Source organism: Echiichthys vipera, assembly GCF_963691815.1.
Source record: "Echiichthys vipera genome assembly, chromosome: 2".
NCBI lineage: Eukaryota > Metazoa > Chordata > Actinopteri > Perciformes > Trachinidae > Echiichthys > Echiichthys vipera.
The window spans coordinates 35262876-35286226 of record NC_139827.1 but is presented as its reverse complement, the minus strand read 5'-3'; the positions used below and the strand labels follow the sequence as shown (position 1 = coordinate 35286226).

Here is a 23351-nt window from a genome sequence, read left to right as displayed (position 1 = left end):
ATACAAACTGCAGTTTTTAAAATGATGAGTTCATGTATTAAGGGGAAAAAGGCCAAACCAACCTGGACCAGTGAGAACAAGGAAAGGGTTTTATCCTGTTCGTGCCTCAGTATGCATACATCCCTGAGTGTGTGTGTGAGAGAGAGAGTCTGTGTGTGTGTGAGTCTGTGCGTGCGTGTGTGTGTGTGTGATCAGGTAAATGTGGTACTGTAGCAGCAAACCGCCACAGAGGCCATTTGTATTTAGCCTGGTGTCCCCATTGATCCCACCACAGCACGGTCTCTAACTGAACTACATTTCACATGTTTGTCTTCACACGTCTGTCCGCCATGTTGGACGGAACCAGACTTTTACTGCAGGCTGTCTGAGAAGAATGTAACGTTTGGTGAATATCTTCAGTCCCGCTGTGCTGCCGTCTTTCCCTGTGCCCTCTGTGTCAGCGTGGTGAGGAAACAGAAGCTGAAGTGGAACTGCAGCACGTCGCACACTTTGGACCAGAAGTGTCCGGTGAGCCGCTGGAAGAGCCGGTACCGAGCGAGCCAGTGGTCCAGCAGCTTCAGCGCCACAAAACCCGTGCACGAGAGCACCGCCAGCAGCAAATATCCCCGCGTGCGACAGTCGCCGTGCACCAGCTGCACGCGAACTCCCTTGTACACCGCGAGGACGACGTGACAGCCCAGCGCCAGCTCGAAGCCCCGCTCGTGCGCCAGCGCCAGGCCGTAGCTGAGGAGAGACAGGAGTTCGTGCGTTGCCGCGTGCGGTGCGCGCCACTTCGCTGGCCCGTCTTCTATAAAGCCGAGCCACACTGGAACCCACGCGAAGATCGGTAAGGTGACCCACTGGTCGAGCACGGCTGGAGCGCGCCGTAGCAGCGCCAGGCGCGTCCACTGCACAGGTCCGTACAGGAGCGCCATGAAGGCGAACACTTCCCTCATGTACCGGCTCTGGGACGGCTCTCTGACGCCTCCCTGCCGCGACAGCCAGTACAGTCCCACGTAGATATAAGCCAGGTTAACCAGACAGTTACAGGGCATCGCCAGGAAGGCAGGCAGGTAATCGACCGTTTTCTCTGCATAATGCTCAGGAAACAAGTCCACCTCAACGTCGTCGAAGAGGCTGGTGTTCGTTAAGGCGACACACAGCACTAAAGGCACCGCCACGTGAAGCAGAGCGGACTTCATGGCTGCTTCTGTCCTACACGTCCTGCAGTAAAAGTGTGTGCAACGGCCGAAGCGTTTCTTGGGGTTTGCGGAGAGACTTCACTGGCTGGGATCACAAGTCGGAGCTGTTGTTGTTGTTCCGGCTTCCACAATCACATGGTTAAAAATGGAGGGGTTTAATTGGCTGATGAGTTGCAACTTTTTTTTCCTCCCAATATTTTTTGGGAAATGTGGTACACATAGACATAAAGAGTAGACGCCTCATCGAACGTTGGGCCTATTGGCGCTGACGAGCGGTGGAGCCGCCATCTTGGCCCGGTCGCCCGCTCCACTCAGTGTAAGGACAGGACACGGTTCAGCGTATTTTAATATTCATAGTGGGATTAACAGTAATAGAATATTCTGATATATGATATATGTGATGTATGATTGGTGTTTTACAAACACTATAAATATAAACACAACAAGAGAAATCATTTATAGAGTATTAATAGGCTATATTTCATACATGAATACATAAATCTCTCTCTCACTCACTCTCTCTCTTTCTCTCTCTCTCTCTCACACACACACAAACACACGCACGCACACACACACACACACACACACACTCAGAGAAAATTAAAATACATATAAATCAAGAGTTTCAATACAATTAGGTCAGAGAGAGAGATGACATTTTGGACACATCTAAATACAAGTCAAACAGACACACTTTCATTTAAAGCACTAAAAAAACAAGAGCCGAACCCTATATGTTTATAAATGTTCAGAAATGATCCATGCTCTGCCAGTCGCATAGTCGTGGTAGTGGAGAGGAGAGGGAGCGAGTGTGTGTGGTATAAAAATATATATAAAATTTTGTTAAATCGATCATTTTCACACTGTTTTGTTCTTGCACAGTTATCAATTTGAGTGTAGCTCTAATTGGTAAAGACAGTGATGTTGTAGGAGTACTTTGTATAGTATCTAAAATGACTGTGTCCTTTGTTTTTAGGCAAGGTCTAATTATGTGAATGTCTTCTTTATTACATATTTTAATTATGTAGTAATTGTATTTAATGTGCAAACAAAAACACGGGGCATAGTTCAGTAATATCCATTTTAAATTATACAAACCATTTAAGATTTTTCCTTAGTTAAATAAATGTATGATTTTTTCTTTTCAGACTGTTTCAACTTCTGTGGTACAACTGAACTAAAAAAGCCTGGACTCATCAGCTCTGGTTTACAAACATGTGACGTTCGTCCTGCTTTAAGTGGAGATGTGGAGAACCAAGTAAAAATGTATGGGACATTTAGTTCAGCTGTGAGAATATCGGGCACAGAGTGGAAACACATGTTAAATCTCTGATTCATTCTTTATAATAAACCCCACATCATGTTGCTCCTGTTTGATGAAACAGTTTAACAGCAAAGGATATTGGTCAGATTCTGTCACTTCTCCTTTGATAGTCTAAACTTTAAAAAAAAAAGTGACATGACATGAAAAATTATCTCATAATTCATCTCAATGTCATGTTCAATATTTAAAAAAACAAAACTGAGAATATCTGAGGTGACCTGAGATGAACTGTCTCTGAAGTGTCTTCCTCTCATGAAACCACAGCACATCCTCCGCTGACCTAATGCTGGAAATGTGCAACCATTTACACTAGACCACATGTACGACAACCCCTCTCCTCCCTGCTTCTCCTTTCATATCTACACGGGCATGCACACACACACACACACACACACAGGCTTGCACACACACATCTGGCCGGGGGGTAAATTAACTAACATTCCCACAGAGGCTAATCTCCATGCCTCTACTGTGACAAGATAATAATAATAAAATAAGGGACAGCAGCTCCTCTGGCAGCTAAATATTTATCTACCTGCCACAGCCTGAGGGACTCACTATAACATTCAAAAATGCATGGATTTATGTATAATTGTTTAAAATTGTACTGTACCGTACTGATTATGAATTGTAATATTGTAATATTAGATTAGAGCAGGAATACGCTGCACAGGGCTCTGGCATCTTGTTCCTTCTGCTGCTCAACTCATAGGCTCAACGAGTCACTCATAGAACTTATCTGGTAGAGTGACCGGTCCAAGATGGCGGCCGCATTTCTCGCGGCCCAACGTTCGATGCGGCATCTACTCTTTATATGTCTATGGTGGTACAGACAAGTCCCACCACAGCGACTTCCTGGTTGATCCAATCAGGAAGCTCCAAAAGCGTCACTAGGGGCAGGTTTCATAACAGAGCAGTTTCTCATTGACCCCCATGTCAAGGCCGTTTTCACAGCATCATTAAAACTGTTTAAGGCCTGGGACAAAAATAAAACATTCTAGTCTGTATGTGTAGGTCATATCTCCATGACAACACTGAAGGGGGTGAAACAAGTAGTTTTTATTTTATTGGAGGTAAAAGTTTATGAATAATTGGGGACGTGGCCTCTTGAGTGACAGCTCGCCTCTGGCCTTCACTTCTCCTCGGAGGCTAGTTGTTAGGATTAGCATCATTAGCATGCTAACTCCGTCATCTGGACTGTGGACATCCGTGTGGTGTGTTCCATAAGTGACAAGATGGTTTGCTCACCAACAGATGGTTTAGGAACACAACATGTTAACGTTAGCGCTGTTATGCTAATTGATGGCAGCACTTGAACATGACTGGCAGTACAGCCTGCTATCTATGACACATACACTAGATGCTAATCTGGAGCAGCGAGAGGATTCAGGCCGTGAGGGTTGATGTTTTACAGTCTATGAGCATGGAACTGTGTTAATTATCAGTTTATATCAGCGATCATAAACACTGGCTGCACTTTAGTCCCGGAGCCGGTGTAATCTCCACTGACTCGCAGAGCCGGTGCCCCCCCCCCCCCCCCAAAACTTTATTTTATATCATAAGAAGAGTCGGGAACCTGGAAAATTCTGTTACATTGGGAATTTCCTTTAGTAGATCTTGGTCCCGCTGTTTCTACAGTCGTGCTTTTCTTTTTATTGCTCCACTATCACATTTCCTTCCTGACACTTTGCCACTGTACTGTGTAGTAACAGTGACTGATCATTTGACAACAAAACTGACCTCATGAGCCTGACCTCATGACTGGGTAAATGTGTCCGTTATCTATCCAATTAGCGACATCATTTTTTAAAAATGTTTCTAAGGGTCCCAATAGGACGTACTTTTTTCCCCCCAGTGTAGTAAATAATAATAATAATAATAAAATAGTCTGGCCAATCTGGGGCCCCTGCACACCCTAGGCCAGCCTGTGCATGAATCCGCCTCTGCACCTGTCACAGCCCAGTGAAAAGTTCCAGTTCACTCTGGGTGCGTTCGAAAACCACCCTGCTGTCCCAGAGGAACCTGTATATGAGGATACTGATCTTTCAAACATTATCACAGAAAAGAGCCAAAGACACAAGTAACCGGAGATAACACATACAACACAAACACATTACTTTAGAGAGTAACAAATGACTGGGGTGGATGATCTTATGCCTCTATCTTCCTTTGATTTTAACTGCTTGGTTTGGCAGAGGTGTTCTTCTCTTTTTATTAGCTTGTTATCAAAATATCACACATCATGTCCTCTCAATAAAACACTTCAAAATTTCAGGTTCAAATGCTATACACACTTCAACTGAGATCATGAAATGGTAAGGGAAGCAAAGGGGTGAGGGCTAGTAAGAGCAAATGTCCAAAAAAAACCCATTAAAACCTTACTGATTTACCTGTTCAAATAATGTGTCGTGATTCTTGCCTCTGTTGGGTGCATTTCATTTTCTCCATTCCTGCCATTTGTTTAATGTGACTGCAAAAAGGTGCAAGTTTTCATAAATATCTGTTTAACTGAAGACTCACTCATTCACAGACATTCAACAGATAGCTATTTCCTCAACAAGACCACACACATCAAATGTATACATTACAAAGTGGATTCCCACTGAAATATGTCATCTTACTTACAACAGTTCTGATCAAATCAATGAACTGCTACATAATTTCTAGAATATAGTGTGGTATAAGTAATACCATGCTCTTCCAAACAAAACTGACGCCCACAAGGTAAAGCTCAAACCACACTTTCACAAACAAAATAGTTCCTCCTGTCAGCTCACATCAAAGAGACTGCTCCAGAGGAACGCAGAGCTAAATAGTGCAACCCATTCTCACTCCCGACTGGTCAGAAAGAGCAGCTTTATACTGTGCCTCTGTGAGATGAGGGAGTAAAAAGAGTGACAAAGTCCATGTAGGGAGGATAATAAAAAGTGACAAAGTCCACATATGAAGCATAATAATAAAAAGTAAGTCCACATAGGAAGCATAAGTGACACTCCTTGTAGGGCGATGGATGTCAGAGGTGGAGGGATGGGTCACACAAACACAACTTTACCAAGTAGTTTTGTTGCCTAAACCTGACCCTGCACGTTGAAAAATGATGCCAAAGGGGTTCACAGAGTGTTACAATTGTCACGCCGGGGTGTCCTGACCAATCAGCCATAGGTATGGAGTTGGGAATGAGAATGTGTACGAGTGGCGATGTTACGATGTTGTTGGATATGTTCATTCCTACATGGAGAGAGGGTCGTCCAGGGCTCCTATCTTCTTTTGGTTCCTCCAAAACCTGACAAACAAAGATGTTGATCAGCCAGCTGTATCCACAGCACGTCTCTAGTCTGAATGGCTAGCTACTGAACTGCTGACACGTACATTGTAAACACATTGCATTCACTAAAGAAAACTAAATTGGAGGCATAATCTCATTATAACTATGAGATCCTGATCTTTTATTTCCTCCTTGGTTTGACAGACTGGGAGATAACAACACCAACCACATTATTCAGTGACATTAATAACAGTGGGGTATGTGAAATAAAGCAGTAGTGCCTTCCAGGGTGTTTCCGTACAGTCTGTGTTTGACACTAAGAGTGACAATACGATGAGCAGAACCGTTAGTATTTAAGGTGTCCAGGCAGAAGATTCTCTGTTGGTTCTGGAGCAGCTAAACCAGTATAGCATGATTCATGGATACAAAGCCATGCATCAGAAATTCTAGATTTTGTGCAACTGAACTGAACTTAAATTGTTAAACAAAAAAGCAATCCCAAAGTGCTCCAGAGTGAAACAAGATTAAAACCCACTCCACTCTCTGGTCTCACACGTGTCTGTATGGGACTCTGTTAGCTAACATGCAGTCTGTACTGTACCTGAAGCCGTACGTGTTCCAGAGGAAGAGGGGTAGTCTCCAGCAGGAGGACGTCTGCTGTCAGTGTGAGCAGAGTGGTTAAAGCTGTAGGGCTGACTTCTGCAAACACAGAACAAATAACCAGAAGGCCCTGAGAATTCCAGATTTTACAACACAAGTCGTGGATTCTCTATTGTGCACTCATCTATCTCTCTCTCTCCTTTTCTTTACTGACCCCTGACGACCAAAGAGATATCCCAGCACCCCTCCTGTTCCCATGCCGGTCCAGAAGCCTCCGCCTGTGCCAGGTCCTGTTTGGCCTCCTGGGTACTGTTGTCTGTGAGTGTAGTCACTGTTGAAACCGTAGCCTGGGTTGGCACCAGGATTGCCTTAACAAAAAACATGAATAGAATCGAGATTTCTGAAAGGTAGTTACTTGCTATTAATCCATCTATTTCTATGAGAGAAAGGAACACGAGAATCTTCCCTAACAAAGGGAAGTGTTTTCCAGGCAATATCTGCAGTGCAAACCAGGGCGTTCATCGTTACTCTGTCCACACTTTATCACTCTGCATCCTGCATCACTTACCTGTGAAGTCAGGTTTGAATCCCGGGGGTGGTGGTCCTGCAGTGGAACCATAGTGATTATCTCTAGGGTAACCAGCCTGCCCACTGTCCGGCCCCCTCTGGGCCATGTTTCCGCTGAGGAACAGCTTGTAGACGCCATAGGCTAAGAGCAGAAGCACAGCAACCACCAGCAGGCCCCCTGAGTCCTCGCTGCTCGAGGGGTATGAACTCTGACGGCTCTGCTGGTGATGTTGATGCTTGTTCCCAAAGAAACCGCTGAAGAAACTGGAGGCAAAGCCCCCGAGACCTGAGACAGAGAAAGAACAATAATATCTAGTCCTTGCGTGAAGATTAACGTTCACATCTCAGTCCTCCTACCTCCAGATCCCTTGAATCCCCCCTGGGAACCCCGGCTGCCCTGTGCTGTCCTCCGGCCCTGCTCAGTCAGCTCCAGTGTGTACTCCAGCCCACAGGAGCCCTTCAGTATGTGGGCATCAGCGGGGTGGCTGTAGCCCTCACAGCTCACCTCAATGCTTCCAAATCGGTAGGCGTTGTCCATGTCAGTCTTACACTCCCACTGTAAGAGGGGATTGTTGTAAAAACATTGTCATATTCAAATCACACAACGATGAGGGTTTGTTACACAGTTACACACGTACCCATCGGCTATTGGGCTGACACTTTACTCTCTGGGAGCAACTGCTAATATTTCAGGCTTTGTGGTGTAGCAAGCAGATATCTGGTTCAAGATTGTCGCTTCCAACGACGGCCATTGTTTCATAGCAACTTGAGACGAGAGAGTGATTGGTTAATACTTCTCAGATTATAAGCGGTCACCAGACAGCTTCCGCTACCTAAACCTTGTCCCTAAGTTGTTGGTATTTTAGGATGTCAGTCAATTTAATTAGCCATTTGAACACATTGACTTGTATTAGGGAAGTTTGGTGGGGCTTTTTTTGTATATACTCCACTACTGTAAATATTAATTTTAATTTAAATTCAAATTTGAGCCTTTTCTAATATATGTTTAGTCTGTATAATATTTGTTGTTTGTATATCTGGAGTTGTGTAACAAAAATAATTCCCCCCCGGATATTATTTAAGTATTTCTGATTCAGATTTTTGCTATTTTGTTGCATTTTGTACCAAATTATTATTCAAGAAAACAATCTTCAGATCAGTTGTTTCAGCCATACTTCTGAGTAAATGTTCTATGTTCTAATGCTCTTTACACCTCAGCTGTCTGTCCGAGCTGCCCAGCAGAGCCTCCCTCCTCACCTGTACATCCATTCCATCCCAGCCTTTGTTCTGACACTGGACCACCTCTGGGACAAAGGCTTGGCATCCTGCAGAGCCTCCAACACACTGGAGCTGAGGCACTGGGCTGGAGCGCCTCGCGGTGGTATAGCGACCTTTGTACAGAGTCAACGCCTGGACGTCCCGCAGCAGCACGCTGCCTGTAGCAGGGAAAGGAGAAAAAGAAAGATGGTTTCCATTGTATTATAAGTGACATTTAAACGTATAAAAAATAAACAGCTACTCAAGAAGCAACAGCTTTACAGAGAGCCTCATGCATTTTGTATATTAGTGATTATTACAGGCATTTTGTAAACCCTTCACGATCCATGGCCATTCTTCATATTTAAGTTTCCTACGGTACTGGGTTATTGGACAGTTTGTATGAAGTTTGTAGAAAGTTGTAAATATGTTGAGGAATTCATCATATGCACTATCAATGTCTTTTTTCTGACGCATCTCATCCCAGTTTTGTGCCAGTAAAGCGTTCATTGATCCCTCTGATGTAACTCGTCTGTATTCTTTTTTTCTGTCTGGCTTACTATAACTATAGTTGCTGTCATAAACCGTAAACACTGGTTGGTGGTCTCTGATATAATTTTTATTAAAAAAGACCACTTATTGTATTGTTTTCAATGTCATTTGTGAATATGTTAGCTATACGAGTGGCCCAATGTGATGGGATTCTGCTCGGCCTAGTGATGATTGGATATAGGCTCATGCTGTACATTGGGTTTATAAATTCATCCGTCATTTTGTGTTAACCTGGGTTCAGAGGGTCAATATTGAATAGTTTTGTGGCTCATTTCAACAAATATTTTCTTCATCCAGTCATTAAAGACTTCAATACTAGAGCCAGGCTTCCTGTTTTTAAGACTGTAGTGGTATTGTTGAGTAGCATCCCAACAGAACATTTCTTCATCTTTTTGAAAACATCCCTTTGCCAGGAGAGCTTTGAAATGTAAATGTAGTTTTTTGGTTTGCATCGTGCCTGTCTAGAGCTGCTTTTCAGGTTCAGAATCAAACATATTGCCCCCATGTACATAATCACTCAGTAATTAAAATGAAAAGTGTTTTTTATTTATTTCTATATTAATGCAACAGAAGGCAAAGGAAGATGCCAATACAGTGTTGGACTATCACATGCTAATATGTGTCAAAACACATTAGAGTGAACAGCCAGATGGTTTTATGAGCATCTCATTATGAGTATTACGCTGCGTCCCAGTGCCGGGGGAGGTCGGAACTTGGCGGGCAAACATGTAAGTGAAAGAAGCTATAAACACATGGAGAGGAACGTTAATATAAGTATCTGCAGCTAACCTTATATAAGCTATGTGTAACTTTATAATTCATTTCTTACAGGTTATTCAGCCTGTTTATAGAACAGTGTTCTTTCATGACATACATGGCTCCCAACTAAACTGTGTGACAGGCATAATTATATGTGAGTTGGTTTAAAACCCATGGAGCAAGTTGGAAAGTAGTAAGCGGAAGTTGGTGTTTGGTCTCTTGGCTAGCCGCTGCACGGACACGGAGCCTGTCTGTTGTAAAGTTTGCTACATGTCCGGAACACGGAAGCTACCATTTCAACGGAATTCCGTTGCTAGGCAACAACATTGGACCTTGTTAACGTCCTGTTTCACATTCACTGAAACAGGAACCAATCTTGGACACATTTAGAATGTTTATGTTTACAACTTAGATAAGGTCTGATATAATATTGCTTATTCATTTACATCAGAAATACATACCGTCATCCCAGCTCGTGATGTGCCCCACCAACAAAAACTGCAACACAACGGCAATGCGCAGTTTCATGTCCGTGCTGTGCGAAAGGACGACGACTGTCCGCGTTTCCGTCAACAACTTGTTCGAGTCCTTCTTCAACAGCAAACGTCTCACTCTACGTTACAGTAACGTATGACAACGGCTGGTGTATACGACACACAAGAAACAACTTCCGTGTTGCGTCATCTCTTCTCTCTGTCGCAACCAATAGGAGACGAGCACGACTGCTCGATTGAGGTCGCGTCATCAGGCTTTGCATTCCTAAAGACGTGGATATGATGTAAACACCTGTAAGTATGGGTTTAACTGTTTACTTTTTGAAAGAGCAGTTGTCTGAAAATCGTGCCACAAAGTTCCTTCTCTGCTGCTTTTGTTTTGGAATTTCAGGAGTCCAATAACACTGGGAGCCTCTGAAGTGTTCCAGTTAGAGGTTGAATATGTAGAATCTTTATTAAAAGCTATATTTAAAATAATAATAATAATACACCCACGGGGCGTTTTGTACGGAAGCCCCAAATGGTCATACATTACATACATTTATTTCCTTCTTTTTCCTCATAGACTGTATGGTTTTCCTGTGAAAACGAGATCATGTTTATCTGTTTTGTCATGATAACGCAATATTTTCCCTACGTTTTCTCGTGATAACATGATAATGAATGAAACGTGATAGACGACATTTTGCTGTACGTGTATATACTAGCCATTACGGTAATAGTATCTTAAAAATGGTTTCAAAATAAAAACATTCCTCGGGGACATACCGAAAACATAGACTGTATAAATGTACAATAAAATAAAAATTGTGGTAGAGAGGTTTGTGTGTTCCTGTGAACCTGAGGGCTGTGTTGTCTGGAGCCTAGTGCTCCTGGTAAAGTCTCCCATGGCAAAGTGGTCTCAGGCGAGGGGCCGGACTAAGAATGGTTCACAAAGACTCAATGGACAAAAGAGGAAGAGGAAGAGAGACCCTGCCCGGAGGAAGCCCGGGGCCCCCATCTGGAGCCAGGCCCAGACGGAGGGCTCGCCGGCGAACGCTTGGTGGCCGGGTTTGCCACGGAGCCCGGCCAGGCACAGCCCGAAAAAGTGACGTGGCACCCCCCTCCTCTCCATCCTGTGGGCCCACCACTCGCAGGAGGCACCACTTGGGTCGGGTGCGCTGCTGCACTGGTGGCAGTGAGGGTGAGGGGCCTCGACGGACCAGACATGGGCAGCAGAAGCTGGCTCTGGGGACATGGAATGTCATCTCTCTGTCGGGGCTTGTGAGCTTGTGCAGGAGGTGGACCGCTACCAGTTAGATCTGGTGGGGCTTACCTCTACACACAGTCTTGGCTCTGGAACCGTACTCCTGGATAGGGGTTGGACCCTATTCTTCTCTGGAGTTGCCCAGGGTGTGAGGTGCCGGGCGGGTGTGGGGGTACTCACAAACCCCCGGCTGAGCGCTGCGGTGTTGGAGTTCATTCTGGTGGACGAGAGGGTGGCCTCCTTACGCCTGCGGGTGGTAGGGGGGAAAACTCTGACTGTTGTTTGTGCATATGCACCGAACAGCAATTCAGAGTATTCAGCCTTCTTGGAGACCCTGAATGGAGTCCTGCATGGGGCTCCAGTAGGGGACTCCATAGTTCTGCTGGGAGACTTCAACGCCCACGTGGGCAATGATGGAGACACCTGGAGAGGCGTGATTGGGAGGAACGGCCTCCCTGATCTAAATCCAAGTGGTCGTCAGTTATTAGACTTCTGTGCTAGTCACGGATTGTCTATAACTAACACCATGTTTGAACATAAGGATGCTCATAAGTGTACGTGGTACCAGAGCACCCTAGGCCAAAGGTCGATGATCGATTTTGTGATCGTATCATCTGATCTGAGGCCGTATGTTTTGGACACTCGAGTGAAGAGAGGGGCAGAGATGTCAACTGATCACCATCTGGTGATGAGTTGGGTCAGAGGATGGGGGAAGATTCTGGACAGACTGGGTAAGCCCAAACGAGTAGTGCGGGTGAACTGGGAACGTCTGGAGGAGACACCTGTCCGAGAGATCTTCAACTCACACCTCCGGCGGAGCTTTTCTGGTATCCCTGTGGAGGTTGGGGGCATTGAACCTGAGTGGGCAATGTTCAAAGCTTCCATTACTGAAGCTGCTGCGGTGAGCTGTGGCCTCAAGGTCTTAGGTGCCTCAAGGGGCGGTAACCCTCGAAACATCGTGGTGGACACCGTTGATTAGGGAAGCTGTCCGACTGAAGAAGGAGGCCTTTCCAGGATATGTTATCCCAGAAGACTCCGGAGGCAGTTGCGAGGTAACGACAGGCCAGAAGGACTGCAGCCTCTGCTGTGTCAGATGCAAAGCAGCGGGTGTGGGAGGAGTCCGGTGAAGTCATGGAGAAGGACTTTCGGACGGCACCAAGGTGCTTCTGGAAAACCATTCGACATCTCAGGAGGGGGAAACGGGGAACCGTCCAAGCTGTTTATAGTAAGGACGGGACGCTGGTTACCTCAGCTGATGAGGTAATCGGGCGGTGGAAGGAGCACTTTGAGGAACTCCCTAATCCGACTAATACGTCCTCTTTTGTAGAGGCAAAGCTGGAGGCTGATGGGGAATCATTGTTAATATCCCTGGCGGAAGTCACTGAGGTAGTCAAACAACTCCACAGTGGCAAAGCCTCAGGCATTGATGAGATTCGCCCAGAAATGCTGAAAGCTTTGGGTTTGGAGGGGCTGTCTTGGTTGACACGTCTCTTCGGGCGTGATCACACTGTCCTCCCGGACCACGACCCGGACTTTAGGGTACTTGTCCCCCCTCCCTCTCCCCCCCGCGCCCCAGCCCCGTTTGTACTCACACTGCCTGGGCCACGGCCAATGCTTCTTGCTGTCCATACGCCATCACGCCGTAACACGTCACACGCATTGATCGCATGTGTGTGGCTTTGTTTACAAATCTTTCCATAGACCTCGGAGTTTTTGTGCGTCTTGTCGACTGTTTTTGAATATTTTCATCCGACCAAATCTGCAGTAAACACAACGTGAACCTTTCACCACCATTGTTGTTGTTGTTAAATGTCAGCGCATGGTCCGTCCTTCTATTTACATGTCCGAACAGGCGGACATAACGCTACTGCCGTAGGGCTCGTGCTCGTGCTCGTACACGTGCGCACGCTCGTGCTCGTACATGTGCAAACGGCTCCGCTAAAGCCCACCTATTTCAAGCGGGCCGTGGAGGGCCAGCTGGCCCCAGTTGAGCGCGGAGCGGGTGCGCTCACACTACTTAAAGGTACTAGACTTTAGCTGAAAAACCGGTTTTGGCCGCGGCCAAAAGGATAGTGTGATCACGCTCTTCAACATTGCGTGGAAGTCAGGGGTGGCAGACTGGGGGTGGTGGTTTAAAAAGGGGGACCAGAGGGTGTGTGCCAATAACAGGGGTATCACATTACTCAGCCTCCCTGGTAAAGTCTACTGCAAGGTGCTGGAAAGGAGGTTCATCCTATAGTCGAACCTCAGATTGAAGAGGAACAATGTGGATTCCGTCCTTAACGTGGAACAACGGACCAGCTCTTCATTCTCGCAAGGATCCTTGAGGGGGCTTGGTAGTATGCTAATCCAGTCTACTTGTGATCTGGAGAAGGCATATGACCGGGTCCCTCGGGAGATACTGTGGGAGGTGCTGCGGAATTATGGGGTGAGGGGGTCACTTCTGTGGGCCATCCAATCTCTCTACCCCAAATCCAGATCCTCGGCAGTAAGTCGGATTCGTTCCCGGTGGGGGTTGGCCTCCGCCAGGGGTGCGCTTTGTCACCAATCCTGTTTGGGATTTTCATGGACAGGATATCGAGGCGTAGTCGTGGTGGGGAGGGGTTGCAGTTCGGTGGCCTGAGGATCTCGTCTCTGCTTTTTGCAAACGATGTGGTCCTGATGGCATCGTCGGTCAGTGACCTTCAACACTTACTGGATCAATTTGAGCCAAGTGTGAAACGGCTGGGATGAGGATCAGCACCTCTAAATCTGAGGTCATGGCTCTCAGCAGGAAACCGCTGGATTGCTTACTCCGGGTAGGGAATGAGTCCTTACCCCAAGTGAAGGAGTTAAAGTACCTCAGGATCATGTTCATGAGTGAGGGGAGGATGGAGCGTGAGTTTGGCCGGAGAATCGGAACAGCAGGGGCGGTGTTGCAGTCGCTCTACCGCACCGTTGTGACGGAAAGAGAGCCGAGCCGGAAGGCAAAGCTCTCGATCTACCGGTCAATCCTCGTTCCTACCCTCACCTATGGTCTTGAAAGCTGGGTCATGACCGAAAGAACGAGGTCGCGGGTACAAGCGGCCGAAAAGGGTTTAGGAGTAGAGCCGCTGCTCTTTAGCGTTGAAAGGAGCCAGTTGAGGTGGTTCAGGCAACTAGTAAGGATGCCGCCTGGGCGCCTCCCTAGGGAGGTGTTCCAGGCACGTCCAGCTGGGAGGAGGCCTCGGGGAAGACCCAGGACAAGGTGGAGAGATTATATTTCCACGCTGGCCTGGGAATGCCTCGGGATCCTCGAGTTAGAGCTGGTTAATGTGGCCCGGGAAAGGGAAGTTTGGGGTTCCCTGCTAAAGCTGCTGCCCCCGTGACACGACCCCGGATAAGCGGATGAAGATAAGATGAGATGAGATGAAATGTACGGACTTTATATATCACACTCATCACTCAACTGCTTATCCGGGGTCGGGTCCCGGGGGCAGCAGCTCTAGCAGGGGACCCCAAACATTCCCTTTATGATATGTACTTTCAAAATAAAACCCCAACTAAATGACAAATGTAACCTGCTGCCAATAGCTGCCCAATATTTATTGGGATTTTTGAACAATGCTCTGATTCCAGACACTAATTCAAAATCAGGGTTATATAACACAACCCCATAGGGTCACCCAGGAAGTTTCAAGACATTCTGATGTCCAGTTTCAAATTAAAAGCCTACTAGAAATTTAAATATGAGGCATATTACGTATGTATTTGCGTTCCTGAACTCTATAGGGCCCTGACTTTCCCTCGGGAAGAACATTCTTGATATCAGTATTGCAGCTTGGACCCGGGGGCACATATCAGTCAGACTCAATGGTATAATGATTCAGAGGAGGTGGGGGGGGGGGGGGGGGGGGTGACTTTTGGTCGAGGATTGTTTATTATGAGGTGGTTCAATTCAATTCAATTCAATTCAATTCAATTTAATTTTATTGATAGTGTCAAATCATAACAAAAGTTATCTCAGGGCACTTTACAGAGTAGGTAAAGACCACACTCTATGACTTATTTATGATTTACATAGACCCAACAATTCGGTGTACGGTGGCAACGAAAACATTCCCTATAACAGGCAGGAACGTCAGACAGACCCAGCTCTGTGGAGGACGGCCATCTGTCTATATCTCTCTATACTATAATAATATCTATAGTAATGTGAATATGACTTAAATGTTAAGGCAGTTAATACTGCTGTATAGTAGAAACAAGCACAGCTAAGGTGATAGAATATGACAATGATTATAATTATGGTGGCAAACATGATCAATAATGAGTAGTGGCAATAGCATCTATGATACAGCGAGACATACCACTGGTGGTGTTTTTATGGTTACAAACATTTATAGGTTATTAAACTAGTGATAGTATATATGAGTAACAGTGATAATAGCAGCAGGAAGCATCATGTAGGACCACGGCAGCAGGCACCACCACGATCAGCAGAGACCTGCGAGACGACAAAGCACAAACAGCTCCAGGGAAGAAGCTGAATTTGTAACATGTATTGATGAGACATGAATGATACAAACAGAGGAGAGAAGCTCAGAGTATCAGGAACAGGATTATCCCCCGGCAGACTAGGTCTATAGCAGCATCATTAAGCAGAACAAAATCTTATCGTAAGTCCTAGCTGTAAGCTTTATCAAAAAGAAAAATATTAAGTTTACTCTTAAATGGTGGAGGAGTGGGAGTGGGTGGATGATGTGGGAGGTTAATGGGGGGGGAAATGAGATCCTGGCGTGGTGTAAGTTGGATTCCAGTATTGACGAGGCTCTTCATCCTTTCGGGGAAATCCAGATATTGGGAGTCACGACTAAATGGAGAGAGTTGGGAGCTGGGTGGGGCCTGGGGAGACTCCCCTTTTTGGGGATAATCCACTTGTTGGGGTGAAGATGGTGACGTTACAGGTTCTTTCTGAGTCCGCTGTCCTCCATGGTCAATCCTTATTTCAGAGCCCTCACCAGAGAAGAAGAAGAATTATTCCTTTATTGATCCCGCCAGGGGAAATTCAATTTTTTCACTCCGTTATTATATTATCCACGTTACACACACAGGCCCGAAATACACACACATGCACAAACAAGACGCACATGCCTTGCTCAACAGCACCTCAGCAGTGCCCAGGAGATGAACTGGCACCTCTCCAGTCACCAGTCCACACTCCATTCATGGTCCACACAGGGGCTTGAACGAGCGACCCACCTATGGACTGAGCCACCCCAAAGCGCCGTCTTATCTGTTCTGATGGATTTTCTTGTCTCTTGTCCTTGACAGGGACTGCTGGTGCCTCACGCAAAAAAATAAAATATGTTGGTACTTAGCAACTGTACTCCTGACTTGTTAAGGCAAAATCCATCTGCCTTAAAGAGGGGCCTGCGTTCCCAAAAGATGTTGAAATTGTCAATAAAGTTCATTGATTGAGCAGTACACGTGTCTTTGAGCATCATCAGCCTGCTGAATCTCTCATCTCCTCGCCGAACTGTTGGTAGAGGTCCACTGAAAAACACTTTAGAATTTAAACAATGAACTTTGTTTATCAGATCAATGAAGTCATGTTTTAATACCTCTGATTGTTGCTCCACAACATCAAGGCCTCCTGTGTGGAAGATGAGAGACTTGTGTGTCGGATGCTCAGCAGCAGTCTTAAGGATCTTCTTTGACACATCAGACACCATGTCATTGGTGTATTTCTGGAACAGTTTCTATGCATCAAGAACCTCTGGAACCACTTACAAGATCACCACATTGCATCATGCCTTTCAAGAAAGGGAGTGGAAAGCTGTTGCCCGTATTCTGGCATTTGGATGGCAGAGATTTGAATACTTACCAGTTCAGCGGGCTCCACCATTTTTTTATGAAGCCCTTTCCATATCTTCAACAAACTGCAGCCTTATGGAGGTATTTTACTAAGTCAGCCCCACTGAGAAGGATGCTATTACAGAGGCTTTGACTGATTTCAAGGGAGCTGATATGGAAGAGATTCTCACCATTCTGAGCAGTCACAACTGCACCTCTCTACCAACAGAACAAAATTTACCAAGATTGTTGGAAGAAATTGGAGTTGGTACAGCAGCCATCATTTATAATAAAGTGCAGGTCTTTGCATGTTGGACAAGATCCTTGCTGATCTTCAACCAAAGGCAAGAAGTATCACAAAATACATTCAGTTTCCAAACTCAATGTCACCAGCAGAGAGGACCACCTCTCCTCATCTTCTGAGATTTGTCAGAGAAGTTGATCAGAGAGAGATGCGACAGTTCCTTAGGTTCTGCACAGGGTCTCACCTTTTTCTGTCAAAAACCATCAAGGTTACGTTCATCGACATGTTCTCCAGACGGCCTGTGGCACACACCTGCACGTGTGGACTGGAACTTGCATGCAACTACAGCACCTATTCAGAATTTAGGTCAGAGTTTCTGTCTGTGTTGCAAAGCGGAACTTGGGTGATGGATATGGACTAAACATGGTATGTGAAGTGAAGACCTCAGAATGGTCAAGGTTCAAAGTCAAAGTCAAGTTTATTGCATCCATAACAATGGAAATTACATTGCTTATGCCCACCCCCGTGCCCACAAAAAAATTGAGGATAGATAATATGCATCTGCGCCTATAGTTACAGTCACGGAGATAATAACATAGATCAACATTACAGGATAATAAGTTAACATTTAAACACACACACACATATACACCTAGATAAGTTCTACAAAAGTGCGCTTAAAGTGCTCATTGAGCTGCCTAACAGCTTGTGGTATAAAGGACAGAGAATACCGCTAAGTGCGTGTCAGCGGTGGTCTTAGCCGACCACTGCGGACCATAACCTTGTTATACCAGGCAAGTATGGAGAGGGTGATCAGAGTCTTGCATAATCTTAGTTGATATTTTCGGTCATAGTGTACTCTATCCAATGTAATTGTCAGCCATTTTTCCTGCCCTTTTCTTCAGTTTATCAATCCCACAACACAGTGGCGCCACACACTACATATCACAGATAGAGCAAACCTTTCCATTACCTCAGAATTTACATGAAGACTGCAACTTGAGTCCTCAGGCCTGGACTCAGTTTGACCAACAGTGATGAAATATGGTTAGTCCATGTCAACCTATCGTTAAACACAACACCTAAGTATTTGTATGTTTGCTCTCTCTACTGTTGCTTCTTTAATTACCACTGCCTCAGTTTCTCTCTTGTTTCTTCTAAAGTCAACCACTAGTTCTTTAGGTTTCTTGATGTTAAGCTCCAGAAAATGACTGTCACAATACTCAACAAAGGATTGTATCTCTTTTCTAGCAAAAAGTTTTAAAAAATGATCTTGTTATCACAGAAAACAGATAAAATGATCTTGTTATCTCAGGAAACAGATAAAAATGATCTTGTTATCTCAGGAAACAGATAAAAATGATCTTGTTATCTCAGAAAACAGATAAAAATGATCTTGTTATCACAGAAAACAGATAAAAATGATCTCGTTATCTCAGGAAAACAGATAAAAATGATCTTGTTATCTCAGGAAACAGATAAAAATGATCTTGTTATCTCAGAAAACAGATAAAAATGATCTTGTTATCACAGAAAACAGATAAAAATGATCTCGTTATCTCAGGAAAACAGATAAAAATGATCTCGTTATCTCAGGAAAACAGATAAAAATGATCTCGTTATCACAGAAAACAGAGGAAAATGATATTGTTATCACAGGAAAACAGAGGAAATAAATGTATATTATGTATGACCATTTAGGGTTTCTGTAGTTTTGAAGGGTACAGAATGAAAATACTGCTTTTCCACAAAAAAAAAGCAGCCAAGAGCGTTGGGCGTTGCTGGTTGCCAGGGTTGTCTGTTGTTGGGTGCAGCTACTGTGGGCTGGCACTGGGTGAAATGGAGTTTGCCAATCCTGCAGCTGCTTCGGAGCCTCAGTGAAGGGGGCGTTATTTGTCCCAGCAGCTGAGTGAGCGGAGACGGGCAACAACCAGAGTCACTATAGGCCGAGTATTCACTCCATGGACTGAGAGAAAGGAGAGGAACGCCATTCAAACGCACGCCCACATGGCTACGCTTCTCCTTGATCGCTAACATCACTTTCATCTGCACTTAGCTGGAACGGCTAATGTTAACGGCTAACGCTAACTGTCAGTCAAACTCCTCTAATCTTTGTTTTTATGGTGTGATTTTCTGGAGGGGACGGGTTCAAACAGGCTCAAACAGACTCAGGTCTCCTGGAGCTACTGGACCGGGTCTGACCAACCTGGCAACAAGACTGCTGGAATTATTTTTTGTTGTTGAGACTACGATCTTGAGACACTAGATGGAGCTGTTCTGCTTATTCTTCATATTCAACCTTTAACGTGGCTGATTAGACCTTTTCTCTGGAGTGTGTGGGTGTGTATACTGTGATTAACTGATATCTTCCTGAGTGTCCCGCTAACTTTCTTGCTTCTGTTAAAGCAGTAAATTACACCTTTATCATTCTAGATTTTGTAATAGAAATGTGTGACCTTATAAAATTCCCAGTTGCGTTCTGCCCACCTTCAACCCAGGCACGTATCTAATCATCAGAATAACTGCACACACCTGTCCAGAGACTTTCCAGGTGAATTCACAGATGATTATCACCACCTGCTGACAGCTGGTTTTTCGGTTCCGTCCTAAAATCCTATTTTTATCAACACTGATCTCATAAGTGGCTTCTCCAGCTGATGGAAATCCATTGTAGTGACGGACAACTTTAATCCCTGAGGGTAGTGCAGGCTAGTGTTGAGTAAAATGTTTGGTATTATTTGCACTTTTTTGTGTGAAATTTAAAAGCCATTGAATTCGTAGCACTGAAATGTATCTGAAGGTTTTTACTCTGAATTGAACTCTTTATTTTTCAATGTTCATAAATTCAAGGTTAAAAAATTCCACGTTAAAAAATTCAACAGGCCAAATTCAGGTCAGAGTTTCAGGACGGGTTTGACAATGACTTTCTGTCCTCTTGTGTTTTCAATGGTAGCAGCCAATAGCGTTAGGCGTAGCTGGTTGCCAGGGCTGTCTGTTGTTGGGTGCAGCTACTGTAGGCTGGCACTGGGTGAAATGGAGTTTGCCAATCCTGCAGCTGCTTCGGAGCCTCAGTGAAGGGGGCGTTATTTGTCCCAGCAGCTGAGTGAGCGGAGACGGGCAAAAACCAGAGTCAATATAGGCCGAGCATTCACTCCATGGACTGAGGGAAAGGAGAGAAACGCCATTCAAACACACGCTCACCCCCACACGGTTCTTTGATCGCTAACATCACTTTCATCTTTCATTCAAGTTGTCGGTCTGGGGACAGGGGAATCTCGTCAGATTCACAAACATCTTACCGATAATTTTCCAGCCACATCTCACATGTACTGGGGCGGATATGATGTGTGTGTAAGTGTGCACTACATTAACACTAAACAGAAGAAAATCAGTCAAGTCTCTCCAACTGTAAATGTCTTTGGCTGTTAGAGTATTTTGTTGCCTATAATTAATGGACATGTTGACAGACATAAGCTACAAAAGAACATGGGGTTTTTTAATTGTGCAGGACCAGGGACTGGGAGAGGGGACCATAGAGGTGCAGAAGAGGTTGTATGAAGGACAAATGGGGCCTCACAGTGAGTTTAATGGTGGCATGTATTCAAGGCTAAAAGAACAATTGTTCTACTCTATTGTAATAAACAGTGATGATCATGATGGACAGAGACATGGAAGCAGAATGGAGAGGAACAGGTGTGCCGCATGAATAACCCGTGCAAATTACAGTATTTGTAAACTTTTCTTTTATTAATCTATTTTTATTCACTCCAGACACCCATGGAATACTCACAGAGCCATCCAACTCCAACCAGTTACACATGGCAATGTTGTCCGACACAGGTCCAAACTGGAAAGTTTTTACAGTCTGGTCCCATGAGTGTGTGCAGGCAGTTGGAGAGCTTGACTGCAAACAGACGTCTTTGTCCAGACCTCCAACAGATGCATGAAAGTCATAGAGCGCGACTGGAAGCAGGGCCATACACAGTACAAAACACTTAATGAGTTATGCAGCTGACCCCGACCCTTGGGAGGTTTTATGATGAGGTGGATGCTATTATTATGAACAGCACAATAAAACGGCTCATTCCCTGTTTATCCCAGAAGTCATCAAAATTTACACTACAGTACCTTATTCTCCTAAAATCACAGTAACACAGAGAACACACTGGTAGTAGTAAAAATCTGGTCTTTTATTCGCTCCGTCACCCAGTGTTCAGCCCATATTATTAAATTTCTGCTATAAGTTAGATATTTACATCATCATTGAAGGCCCTTAACAAAATGCATCATGATCATATTTACAAAGAAATCTTTTTACATTGTACAAAACATTGCATACATGATCATCCACCAAAGTCTTTCCCCTACAAAAACCCCAAAACCCTATATTTTCTTCATTTGTTGCTTTCCCACCATAACATGTGGCTTTCTCACTGGGATCAATCCCTCAACTTCACACAAGCCAGTGTTTTATCTTTAGACAGGAAGTTACTAAGTCACAGACAAATGGTCAGCTACTGAATTACTCATCAAGAGCGTCAGTAAGGCAGGCACACACACATCCTCAGCCAGGCAGATCACTGTGCTCTCTCCAACATGGTTAGGGTCCTCTAAAGCATGCCACTGTCTGTAGTAGTTGGTTTCAATGAACTAATGCCAATGGAAATCAACAGCAGTAAATGGCCACCAATCGAATTGAACAAAATAAAGTCATGCTATTCATGCTGCTGCAGGATTGGGCCTTGAGATGGTTTCGGCTGTATGAAGCTCTATGTAGGAGGAAACAAGCATCTCTTTCTCCTCTCCTGAACAGGCTTTTGATACAGTGTTGTGAGTTAAATTCTGATTATTCATTAACCACATTACGCCTGCGAGATTCAAGTATTACCTTTGAGCTAGAAGTGGCCCTTTAGTTGGGGATGTTAAAAATGCCTTTTACAGACTCTGGAGTGCAAAATGTGAAGAACAAACAAATAGGTTTTGATATTAGAATATGTCAGTGTCCGACCCGTTTGCCTGTGCCTGTACGAGCTTTCCTGACATCACAAAGGTCTCTGAGGACGGCCTCTCTGCCGTTTGTCAGGTCTGACCAGAGGAAGGTTGATGGATTTTGACTGACAATGCAAACTTGTTGTCTACATACATAAGAGAAGTCAGGAGCGGGAGCATGACATCACAAAGTCAATCACTTTGACGTGATTGCTGGATGAAACAGATTGGGCTCAACTGAGTATTCTTACTTTGATATAGCCAATACATGCTTAGTTGTTGCCGTCCTAGTTCTAGAACTCACTATTCCAGCCTGAAAGCATCTTAACCTGACTTAGTGACAAAAGTGAGCATTATGTCAGCCACGGTATGATCTAACACACAGATGTGTCATCGAATCCTCCACTGACAAAAAGGACTCTTTGGTTGATTGAAAATGTCTAATAAGAGAGGACTGTTCAATAGTTAAAGCAGATGTGATTAATTTCATAAATCAATGTAGTGGTTTGGAAAAGACCTGAGAGCCCAAAAAAAAACAGAGACAGTGTAAACAAAACCCCTATGAAGGACAGAGACAGAAGAGCCCGGCCTGTTTCCAGTTCAGTGTTTGTCCAATAGGTCACCTGGAGGACCAGTAGCTTCAGCCTCCAAACCACCTGGAGTGTTAATATGTCTGTATGATGCATCACCACAGTGACCAACTTATACACCAACAGTTTGGGGTTGAAGCTGTTCTCAGTATCTTTACATTGTATCGTTTGGGTTGGAGGTGCACTGAGACTGAGTGGCTCACATAAAAAAAAAAAACAGTATTTCTTTAAAAGACAGTATCAGCTTGATATTATCTGTAAACATATGGCATAAATGTATTTCTGGGTGGGTGTATGTCCTCATACAGTCACCATGTCTCTCAGAGTGGTTATCTTTGTGCGAGTTGTTCAGTCTTCAGACAGCCACTATGTTGTTCATCTCCCATTTCTGAGTGGTTTTACTGGTGTCACAGTCTGAGATGAAGACTTTGTGGAGGAGGTCGGAGCGGTCCAGACATTTCCCTGTTAG

The 23351-nt window shown here is 44.7% G+C and overlaps 3 protein-coding genes across 4 annotated transcripts in view; all 3 read right to left on the bottom strand.

Moving 5' to 3' along the window:
• Nucleotides 1-24: 24 nt before the first annotated feature.
• On the bottom strand, nt 25-1287 carry tmem187 (transmembrane protein 187). The gene has a single exon (XM_083923150.1). It carries the CDS (start codon nt 1179-1181, stop codon nt 396-398), a length of 786 nt encoding a protein of 261 aa, XP_083779276.1. The 5' UTR covers nt 1182-1287; the 3' UTR covers nt 25-395.
• A 3309-nt stretch (nt 1288-4596) lies between these two features.
• saraf (store-operated calcium entry-associated regulatory factor) lies at nt 4597-10151 on the bottom strand. Its single transcript, XM_083930131.1, has 7 exons — nt 9967-10151; nt 8195-8373; nt 7295-7493; nt 6939-7223; nt 6585-6738; nt 6372-6469; nt 4597-5788 (listed from the first exon to the last, which is right to left on the bottom strand). The coding sequence occupies exons 1-7, from the start codon at nt 10031-10033 to the stop codon at nt 5763-5765; spliced, it is 1008 nt and encodes a 335-aa protein (XP_083786257.1). The 5' UTR covers nt 10034-10151; the 3' UTR covers nt 4597-5762.
• An 11027-nt stretch (nt 10152-21178) lies between these two features.
• Nucleotides 21179-23351, bottom strand: part of galnt7 (UDP-N-acetyl-alpha-D-galactosamine: polypeptide N-acetylgalactosaminyltransferase 7) — a 33756-nt gene continuing 31583 nt past the window's right edge. For both annotated transcript variants that reach the window (XM_083930289.1, XM_083930288.1), the window contains exon 15: nt 21179-23344. In XM_083930289.1, the coding sequence (XP_083786415.1) occupies nt 23238-23344 (107 nt within the window). In that variant the 3' untranslated portion in view covers nt 21179-23237. The remainder of the gene's footprint in view (nt 23345-23351) is intronic.

Excerpts from the sequence above, each read along its gene's own strand:
- tmem187 (XM_083923150.1), bottom strand. The coding sequence starts at position 1,181 with ATGAAGTCCGCTCTGCTTCACGTGGCGGTGCCTTTAGTGCTGTGTGTC.
- saraf (XM_083930131.1), bottom strand. The coding sequence starts at position 10,033 with ATGAAACTGCGCATTGCCGTTGTGTTGCAGTTTTTGTTGGTGGGGCAC. Across the intron at positions 6,739-6,938 it reads ATTCAAACCTGACTTCACAG|GCAATCCTGGTGCCAACCCA; the intron begins GTAAGTGATGCA and ends TTTTTTGTTAAG. Across the intron at positions 5,789-6,371 it reads TGGAACACGTACGGCTTCAG|GTTTTGGAGGAACCAAAAGA; the intron begins GTACAGTACAGA and ends TTTGTTTGTCAG.